The sequence below is a fragment of the Vipera ursinii genome (assembly GCF_947247035.1).
Source record: "Vipera ursinii genome assembly, chromosome: Z".
Lineage (NCBI taxonomy): Eukaryota > Metazoa > Chordata > Lepidosauria > Squamata > Viperidae > Vipera > Vipera ursinii.
The window spans coordinates 49,183,352-49,193,819 of record NC_139517.1 but is presented as its reverse complement, the minus strand read 5'-3'; the positions used below and the strand labels follow the sequence as shown (position 1 = coordinate 49,193,819).

Genomic DNA, 10,468 nt, shown 5'->3' with positions numbered 1-10,468 from the left:
CCCCAAGCCACAGCCGAGCAACACACCTGCCTACTTGCCCATCGGCGCTCTTCCTCCTGTCCAAGGTTTTCATTGTTGTGAGCATTTCTGTTGATTGGCAGCAGGGGTGAGGTGGGTGGGTATTTGGTTTTTTATTCCACCGTCTGCTGGGTGGTTGCAGCAAGTTTTGGTCACTTCACATGACTCTGGGACACTGACCATCATAAATATGAATCAGTTGCCCAGCATCTGAATGTAAATCAGAAGACCCTGGAGATGCTGCAACATTCCAGCTGATCAGCGCTTCTTCTGGGCTCAGAAGTGCCAGGATCAGGACCGAGCTTCAGCTTCCACTGAGCCCTGATAGCCCTGAAGAAGCACTAATCCTGGCGCTTCCGCTTAGCCCTGATAGCCCTGCAGCTCCAGCCATCTCTCGCTCAGGCTTGTGCGGTGCTGCCACTGGTTCAGCTCATTCCCCTCCCCCGCCACCACTTTTCTAGGATGGTTGCGTACCACCTGCCAGGTGCCAATGTACCACAGGTGGTACCCCTACCACTGGTTGAAAAGCCCTGCATATAGTGACCGTTCAAACTTAACAATGGCATGGAAAAAAAGTGACTTACAGTTACAACCTTTGCAACATCCCCATAATCATGTGATCAAAATTTAGATGTTTGGCACCTGGTCCATACTTATGACTATTGCTGTGTTCCAAGGTCATGTGATCACATTTGGTGACTTGACAGGCAAAGTCAATGGTGAAGTCAGAGTCACTTAACACAACCGGGTTACTAACGTATCAACTGCAGTGATTCACACATGAGGCAAGAAAGTTCATAAAATGGGCAAGATTTACTTAATTAATGTCTCACTTAACAACAGAAATTTTGGACTTAATTATGGTCGTAAGTTGAAGAGTACCTATAAACTAAGCCTTGAAGTGTCTGGTTCACAGTGGCCTTTATCATAAAATTCCTATGGCAACCTGTTGACATTTCTTTTTCTATTGAAGAAAGCAACAAAGTGTAGGAATTAATCTGAGATTTGTTAATTATCAATATGTATGCTTACATCATGTATATACAAACATATATACTGTATGTGTGTCTGCATCATTTTCTCTCTTTTTTGGAAATAATGTCAGTGTGTAGTAGCATTCCCTTTTTTCATGGTATTCCTTTGAATATGAGGTAATTGAAGCTTTAGAGTTCTGTTGCAATAGCAATGTGTGTTTAGAGTACAATGTTTGTCATTCCTGTCATTATGTCATTATGATCAGAATGGGAATCATAATCTAAATAAGACTAGGCATATAGCAGTGGGAGACATGTCCACAATGTTGTGGCTAGAGAAGGCAGTTACTTCATTGGCAGAAGTCTCATGACATGTTTACTCGTGGCTAATCTATCCAAGATGTGTTCAATTATATTTTCTAAGTTCACATTGTTGTAGAAAAATATATTAATTTACCCAGTTAAAGAAAATCAACAAATAAAAAGAAACTTTAATTTATTAACAGCTACTTAACAGCAAAAGATGGATCTCTCTCACAGGGTCAATTCAAAGAGCAGAATTTTTCATTAACTTTAACACATGCAATACAAGCAGATTTGTGATATACACTGATTGATTAAAGAAGGGTTTTTCAGCCTCAAGATAAGGAATTCTGGGAATTGAAGTTCACACACTTGAAAACTGTTGAGGTTGAAAAGCACTGGACTAAAGTATTCACACTACATAGAATATAGGCATCTATAAAGTGAGAAATGACACTGTAGAAGAAAAAGTATTCATCAGGATCCAGTCCAAGCTGGGAATAAACAACATGGCGACTGCTTTAGAAAGAAGATTGCAGTTTATTGAAGAAAAGAGCCAGACAGAAAGATGGCTCTGGAAGAAAAGAGTGAGTACATGTAGTAGGGAGTGGGTTTTTATATCCTCTTGGGCTTTTGTTTGTTGTTTCCTGTTCCTGTTTAAGGCTTTGTATTTCCTGTGTCATATACTTTGATCTGAGTCTGAGTGTGCCCCTTTGGCATCTGTGGGTTAATTCTATTATGTCCTGTCCTAGAGTTCGGGTGGGGTATATAGATTTTAGGTATCTTTGTCTTCCTAAGCTTCTAGCTGGAGGGCTCCAACCTTCCTGAATGGATTATTACATCTGGATTTCTACAGAGCTGGTTTCTGCTTCAGGGGAGGGAGACTTGGGGCTATTAAGAAAAACTGGGCATGCTTTTTTGCTTCTTTAAGATCCTTTGAGGAAATATAATATTCTGCCCTTTTAATATTTCCTTCCCTGGGGGGGGGGCTGACTTCCCACAACAAGTTACCAAAGTATAGTATTGATTTAGTTAATCTCTCTTTTCTTATTTGCTTTGAACACAACCAATTTCCTTTATATCTATGTGCTTCCTTAGCTATTGTTGAAAGAAAAATCTTCATCAGGGTCCAGTCCAAGCTGCGAATAAACAAAATGGAGACTGCTTTAGAAAGAAGGTTGCAGTGTATTGAAGAGGAGAGCCAGACAAAAAGATGGCTTTGGGAAAGCTGACCACATGTTCCTGGGAGTAGTGGATTTTTACACCTTCTGGTGCTCTTAAGGTTGTTTCCTGTTCCTATTTGAGGCTTTGTATTGAAGGGTTCTAGAACAAAGGGAAATTGTTTAGTCTAACTGTTGCTTTCTTGCTTTTTGTAATTGGCTTTTGCACCAGAGAAATTTCATGCAAATGTGGGAAACATGTACATGGATGGGATATATTGAAGGAGGGAATAAGGGAGTGTACAGGGATGATTGATGTCTTTCTTATGATGTAATGGCTCTGTTGTCTGATTTTCATTGGCTAACATAGTTTATAAAGCAATGCTACCAACTTTCTAAGGTGTGGCACTTCTGGACGCAACTCTGCCAGCATTTCAGATTGTCTGCCACCCAGCCATCTTATTTGATCAAATAAAGAGCTGTCTAAGAAGCCTCCACTTGGGTTATCTCATTAGATTGATATGGTATCTCAAGTTTAAATAAGGGACTGAGACCTTACAGTATTTTCTGTGTCATGTACTTTGATCTAAGTCTGAGTGTTGGTATTGGTGGGTTAATCCTATTATGTTTCCTATGCTTCAAATTTGGGTGGGGGTATGTAGTTTAGGGGTCTTTGTCTTCCTAATCTCTTTAGTTTCTAGCTGGAGGGCTCCAACCTTTCTGAAAGGATTGTTGAATTTGCATTTCTAAAAGCTGGCCTCTGCTGAGTTTTCTGCTTGGAGGAGAGGGGCTGGGGCTGGTTTCTGTCTTATTTTTAATATCTTCTCTTTTATTCCTTTGGGGAAATATATTCTGCCTTTTTAATATTTCCCAAAATATTTATTTCTCTGGATTCTTCCCACACTATAATATCACTGAACTGATTTCCTAATAGACTGACCTACATTTTTCTACAGAAACACAACTGATGGAAGAATAAACTAACCATCTGAACTATAATCCAACAATGCAAGAGGCTAAAATGTCGCTCATTACTTTGTGCTTAGAGTTCAGTATGCCATGTGAATATAACTATTGTGAATTGCTTGTCTGTCTATGGCTCTCTTGCACTGAGATTACTAAATTGCCCTAGTGTTTATGATATCGCTATTACTATTAGAGATATAGCTGGTAGATTCCTGTTGTGTGTCTGCAATTGTGGTCTCATAGCTGCAATTTTAACATTAACCCAATTTGTGTTTCATGAAATTTAAATGGCCATGATTACAAATGTAATACCATATGATTCATTTCCAGTGTGCATGCTTGATGCATATTGTTTTTCTTTATTTATTAAGCAGATCTTAATGTCAAAAAATATACCTGAGATTCTACTAATAGGCAGGTGATATATCTGCCTCTATAGTGTTATTTCTGAATCACTATAGCCTAGTCACTCTAGCACATAGATATTTTTCTATCAGAGTTCATATGCATGGAATAGAAATGACAGGAATGAGAATTAGGTAGCTAATTAAAATGATTCAGATTTGCTGTTCAATGCTCCTTGAAACCCAAAGCAGTATACTTGATGGGGGAACGTTAGGGTCTTAATGGGTTTTATATTGTGATTGTTTTAATTGGGCAATTATTTAATCCTTTTTTAACTTTTGTATTTCTATTTATATGCCCTGTTCACCGCCCTGAGTCCTCCGGGAGAAGGGCGGTATATAAATTTAATAAATAATAATAATAATAAATAATAGTATAGTTATACTGTATGCTTTAACATATAGTTAAACTGAACACATTTTCTGCCCCGAAAACAAAAGTCACAAAGCACAAAATATATAATTGTTACAGGCAGAATTTTGGTTTACACTTTCCTTCCCCATCTTGGACTACAATAGAGCTTTCATCCTCCCCAAAGCATCACATCTACCTCCCCAGTTAGGAAAATGTTGTCCTAATGTAATCTTCTGCCAGAATTTCCCTTCTCCACAAGCAACAAACTAATAAATAAGAAATTAAAAGTATTTTATTATTTTGGAAAAATCAAGAACAATCAAAACATACGAAGAGCATTTAAGTTAGAAGAAGAGACAGACTGATATAAACTGATGTTTTTCAGTGGATGGGGAGCCATGTTACTTCACCAAAGCAAGAAGAGCGTGTGCGAAGATCAGGAGTATTGCGGCGATAGCCATATCTCCCATTCCAACCTGTTGCTGGCTTTGCACCCATCAAGTATAGATGGTGACCAGCCACTTGCTCTGGAGAATGACCTGTATAAAAATAAATACTAATGATCATCCATCTAAAATAGGTTGAAGTATGTTTGGAAAGTGTAATCTGTATACAAACACACACCATTATCTTCAATACCTGCCTTATTTTTCTTTTACTTTGCATAACCTAACTGCCCTATCAGCAATGGATTATTGTATCCTAAATTTCTACTCCCCCCCCCGCCATTTCCACTGTATAATCCCTCCAAAGTACATTGAAAAACACAAGTTAAATTTCATTTCTGTGACCTTCAATGGGAGAACAAGCAGAGATGGTTATGACTAATCAGTATTCTTCTTCACTCAACCAAAAACAAAGCACCTACCAGCCACAGCAATTCTTATATTATAACAAATGTCATCTTGATCCACATAAACAATTAAGTATATTGCCAGCCTATTCTTCAATTCATATTTTAATTCCATGCTCTGTGCATTTGGCTCCCTATGTGCAAAACAAATAATACCAAGGTAGAATAATACCCAACAAGCTTTAAAGTCACTCTTGAACTATTATATTTAAGAACCCATATGAATTGTGACAGATAAACTGGGAGGGAATGAAGGGAAGTGGTGGATTCCCAGGTGGGAGAGGGTGTATTCTAAAGGAATAAGCAGCAACTCAGCCTAGATAATATATGTGAGAAGACTAGAGTAAAGGCACCCCTCCCTAACAGCTCACAGTTTATTGTGGATGCAAATAGAATCTTCAGTCTGGCAAGGTTTTGTATATACAGTAGATGTGAAACAAAAAACTCAGCTTGGAAAAATTAATATGGGTTATTCTACGTTTTGAGCCTGACACAAAGCATAGTACATGTAATTTGCTTTACTTGACACCAGGAACTTTATTAATTGCAACCATTCTTAATTACTCATTGTTTACAGCAGGATTCCCCAACCTTTGGTTTGTGGATCACTACTGTTGGGAACCAGGCCTTGCAAGAGGCATGCGAGTGGCTTGAATCTTCATTGCACATATGCAGGAAGGCTGGGGACTGCTGAGTATCAATCAAATATAGTAAAGTTATATAATAAAATCTTAAACTTATCTATAAAATCTATTTCTAAATAACAATCAATAATACTCAGTAAGAATGTGTGGAATAGCCAGCATCAACTTACTGTCCAATTCTGGACAGAGTCATTAAAATATTAATACAATAATAAGCAGATACATGTGTATTATTTTGTGATCGTACTATGTTAATTTTAAGAATATTATGTATCTTGTTTCTTTTGCTATTGAGAAGGTTTACAGAGTCCAGAGTGCAATTAACATGGCAAAAATTTGTTTATTCAGAAACTTGAGAAAAAACCTCATCTTTTAAAAACCCTATACTATAACCCTTAGTGACATGAGTAAAAGGAGGCAAAGTGGGACATTGGCCTATAAAGGCCCCATTTTGTTCATGCAAACCAGCAAATGGCTAGTCCACGAAAAGCTGGACAAGTTTTTTTCAGTATGTTCAACCAAAGGGGGCATACTATCAAAACTTCCTCCATTTTGTTCTTTCTATTGACAATACAAGCCTTCAGCAGGCAATTATGGTTCTACACAGTGCTTTTTTTGTAAAAGAAAAAGGTGCCGGAACTCACACATGTTATACAACGTGCCTTGCCTACCCTACAAGGTTCCATCCAAAAAAGGTGCCGGAATTCCGTTCTGAGCATTCTATGAGGAAAAAAGCCCTGGTTCTACAGCATAAAAGAACTCCTGTGATATACAGATTAAAATTAAGTTTCATTTGCAAGGGAGGAAATTGTTCAAATTGGCTTTTCATTTTAAGGAGTTATGATTCTGTATTTTCCTTAAGCCAAAGAGTCTTCTGTTCCTAATAGTATATGAACTGTCTGCATATTACTATTCTGTTTGGTATGCTCCGTGTTTATTTTAAACATGGAGTTTAGTTTAACATATTTATGTGTTTATTAAAATACTTAAACAATAGCTTTTTCACTTGTGCCATGAAATGTAATTTCAGTATAGACATTATCAAAATTCCTGAATTACTTTAAAAGTTTAGAAGATAAACAGTTGCTGGTAAAATGAAAGATAAAGAGATGGGTGCAGCACTTTATTCACCTGCTCCTGCCCAGTTTCTCCTGTTCAAATATCTCTGGCCTGGCCCATAGATATGGAAATAGTCCACTATCCACCCATCCCTAGAGGTGCCGCCACGAGTCTGTCAAACAAAAGAAAAATAAAGCCCAATTAATTCAGTTTAAAAACAAATGAATATGTAGTGATGGTAGTAGATATTCAGAGTATGAGAGAGAGAAGGCTGGTTTTAATTTTTATCATTATGGAATATTTTTTCTTAAATGTGAGGCAATGTGTAATATCTACAGTGAGATCATAAAGAGAGTTGTGACATCGTGTGAAGACCAAACATTCTAAGAAAAAAAATCAAATCTAAATATTGGAAACGGCATAGCATTTACAATTAATAACTTTCTAAAGTGTGTGTTATGAACCAGTTACCAGTCTGGGTCAATCTCTGTCCAAGGAACAGACCATTATTGCCCACAATTACCCATCTCTCTTCTAAAAAATCAAGGAGCTGTGTGCAAGAGCACATAAAAGAACAATACTCTGTACTATAACTTAGGAGAAACCAGCATCTAAGGAGATTTTGGAGTCATAAACAGTTTTTAATTGGACCTTCTTCATATTTAATATGGATTATCTCTTATGTGGTATCCAGTTATAGTATCCAATTATTCTAGAAACCTAAATAAATTTGAGATGATTTTTTTTAAGTTAAAGAATGTGTTACTCTGTGGATTATCAGAGTTAGAGGCCAGCATTTGCAGTCAGAATCATATTTCTTATTTTGATAGTTAAGGTAATAATATAAAAGCTGCTGGATTTTGTTTTGAGTTTTAGGTAGAGTTCTACTTTAAATATATATTTTCTCTGTCCAGTCCTATCTAATGCCAGGGGTTGGTGCTCATCTCCATATCCTAGTTGAGGAGGAGCCAACATTATCCAAAAAAACGTCCGTGGTCATCATGACTATACACCCAGACTCATGGAACAGTTACCTTCCCATCAAAGTGGTACCTATTTATATACTTGCATTTTCATGTAGATAAGTTGCAGGAGCTGTGGCAAGAACAGCTCACTTTGTCATGTAGGGCTTCGGTCTCAAACAGTTTGACAAGGCCAATATCTTAACTGCTAGGTCACTGCACCCGCGCACTTTAAATTTGTTAAGCTATTCAAATATTTCATGTAACTTTATTTGACCCATTTCCCAAAGAAATGTATCAGAAAATTGATTTCAGCAAGTTTTCAAGTATCATATTGCCTACAAGTCATGGGAACCTGGTCTATGGTCTAGCATATTACATTGCATTGTTATATCTCTTAGCCCTGCTGCTCATCTACTCTATTGATTTCTATTTTAACTTTCAAATGCCATTACCTGCTCTGTCCTTTTTAGCAGTGATTTGACCACTGGAGATGAGAAATAACTAGCAGCATGGATATCTAACTGAGCATTATAAGGTGGCAATGCAGACCACAACTTGGGCAGGATGTGGGCATAGCTGCTACCAATGGTGTCCACTGCCACACCATCAAGGATGAATTCCTTTTGCTTTTGTAGATATCTCCGTGTAATACAAGCCATAATTAGAAGAGAAAAAGCCAACTATCACACTAAGCTGTACTAGTCTCACACCATACCATACCATACCATACATGTATATATATACTACCTCTCCTAGCAACTCTCATTATTACCCTACTAGTCTCTGTTATGTTGTCAACAGAGACAATTGTTCCCTAACAACCTGAAGCTGGCATAGCTTTTTCATTCATGCAGTATTTATTTTAGTATAGTTCATTCAATATTACTCCTTAGTTTTATATTGTATTAATAAATTTACCATAGTTCCTACACAATAGAAATTTTAAAAAACTTTGCTAATCCACATTTAAGTAGCATTCCTAGTTTGAATTTTTTTCATACAACATATAACTTGCCCTTCTACCCTTTTGAGAATTTCCTTTAGTACTGCACAGCTCACAATTCCTTATATATGAACTGTAGCACAAGACAATCTTTTTAGATATATTTATGAAACATTCAAAAGTAGTAAAAGGTAAAGGTAAAGGTTCCCCCGCACATGCGTGCTAGTCGTTTCCAATTCTAGGGGTCGGTGCTCATCTCAGTTTCAAAGCCAAAGAGCCAGCGCTTGTCCGAGGATGTCTCCGTGGTCATGTGGCTGGCATGACTAGACAACAAAGGTGCATGGAACGTTGTTACCTTCCCACTGTAGTGGTCCCTATTTTTCTACTTGCATTTTTATGTGCTTTTGAACTGCTAGGTTGGCAGAAGCTGGGATGAGTAACAGGCGTGCTCACTGTTACGCGGCACTCAGGATTTGACCCACCAAACTGCCAACCTTCTGATCGACAAGCTCAGCATTCTAACTCACTGAGCCACCGCTTCCCTTCAAAAGTAGTACTGTAGCCTAAAAATGAATAACCAGTTCCATATTTCATGATTTTATTCATGTCAGTGAAATCATTGACTGAAAGATGCTAAGTCCCACTTTTGAATAATAATGTAAATGGTACATAGAAAAAAGTACATACCTTCCTGAATTGCCAGATTCATGTAATATACATACATACATATCTATATCTGACTACAATTCAAAATAGGTATTCATTTGTTTTTTAAAACCCTCCAAGGATTATGTACTGTGTTGTTAGCTGCGAAGTCGTGTCTGACCCATCGCGACCCTATGGACAACGTTCCTCCATTGTACTGTACAATGGGATAATCATCCTTGTATTATGAACATGAGCGTATTACAATTCAATTTATGGTTGTACTGTGCCATGCTGGGTAACTGCATATTTTTTAAAAAGATCACATGGCTGTATCTATGTTAACCTTTCTTTCATTTAGTTTGCTCAAATGATACAATCTGGTCAGCTTTACTCAGTGGGAAAGGCAGCTCAGCCAGGATGTCATTGCCTATCCTGTATAATCTGGGAATATTTATTTATTTTATTTATTTAATGAGACTTGTATGCCGCCCTATCTCCCAAAGGACTCAGGGCAGCTGACAACAATAAAATACAAATAAATACAAATATTAAAAATGAATTAAACTATATCAAAGTCCCACTAAAACTAAAACCAATAAAAAAACATTTAAAATCATAATTAAAACCCATTATCATCAGTCCAGATCGGCCTGTTGGAAAAGATATGTCTTGAAGTCGCGACAGAAGGACCGGAGATCTGGGGCCATCCGAAGCTCCCGGGGCAGTTGATTCCACAAGGCAGGAGCCTTCAGAGAAGGCCCTTCCCCTGGGGGTCGCCAGCCGACATTGTGTGGCCGACGGCACCCTGAGGAGACCCTCTCTGTGAGCGCACAGGGCGATGGAAAAACATTCCTGGCAGCAGACAGTCCTGCAAATATCCCGGGCCTAAGCCATGTAGGGCTTTAAAGGTAAGAACCAGCACCTTGAATCTCACCCGGAGGGCAACTGGTAGTTAATGCAGCTCCCGCAGGGGTGTAATATGGGAGTATCGGGATGCTCCCATCACAACCCACGCAGCCACATTCTGCACCAGCTGAAGCCTCCAGGTGGTCTTCAAGGGCAGCCCCATGTAGAGAGCATTGCAGTAATCTACCCGGGAGGTGACGAGGGCATGAGTGACCGTACATAAAGCATCTCGGTCCAGATAGGGTCACAATTGGCGCACTTGCTTAGCAC

At 38.3% G+C, this 10,468-nt stretch overlaps 2 protein-coding genes and 1 long non-coding RNA gene across 5 annotated transcripts in view; 2 read left to right on the top strand and 1 right to left on the bottom strand.

Annotated features, from left to right (window-relative positions):
- LOC310649710 (uncharacterized protein) overlaps nucleotides 1–10,468 on the top strand; it is a 629,251-nt gene that overhangs the window by 15,949 nt on the left and 602,834 nt on the right. The gene's annotated exons all lie outside the window — the stretch shown is intronic.
- On the top strand, nucleotides 1,747–5,688 carry LOC310650276. Its single transcript, XR_014494339.1, has 3 exons — nucleotides 1,747–1,882; nucleotides 2,394–2,577; nucleotides 5,614–5,688. It is a non-coding gene; the product is annotated as an uncharacterized lncRNA (long non-coding RNA).
- SPMAP1 (sperm microtubule associated protein 1) lies at nucleotides 4,455–8,360 on the bottom strand (the record flags this gene model as incomplete). Of its 3 annotated transcripts, XM_083379121.1 has the most annotated exons (3): nucleotides 4,455–4,719; nucleotides 6,809–6,908; nucleotides 8,154–8,360. In XM_083379121.1, the coding sequence occupies 3 exons, from the start codon at nucleotides 8,358–8,360 to the stop codon at nucleotides 4,562–4,564; spliced, it is 465 nt and encodes a 154-aa protein (XP_083235247.1). In that variant the 3' UTR covers nucleotides 4,455–4,561. The 3 variants fall into 3 exon arrangements, 1 of the variants encoding a protein (XP_083235247.1); XR_014494337.1 differs by lacking the exon at nucleotides 8,154–8,360 and having other exon boundaries at nucleotides 4,455–5,723; nucleotides 6,809–7,183; XR_014494338.1 differs by lacking the exons at nucleotides 6,809–6,908; nucleotides 8,154–8,360 and adding an exon at nucleotides 5,625–5,725 and having other exon boundaries at nucleotides 4,675–4,719.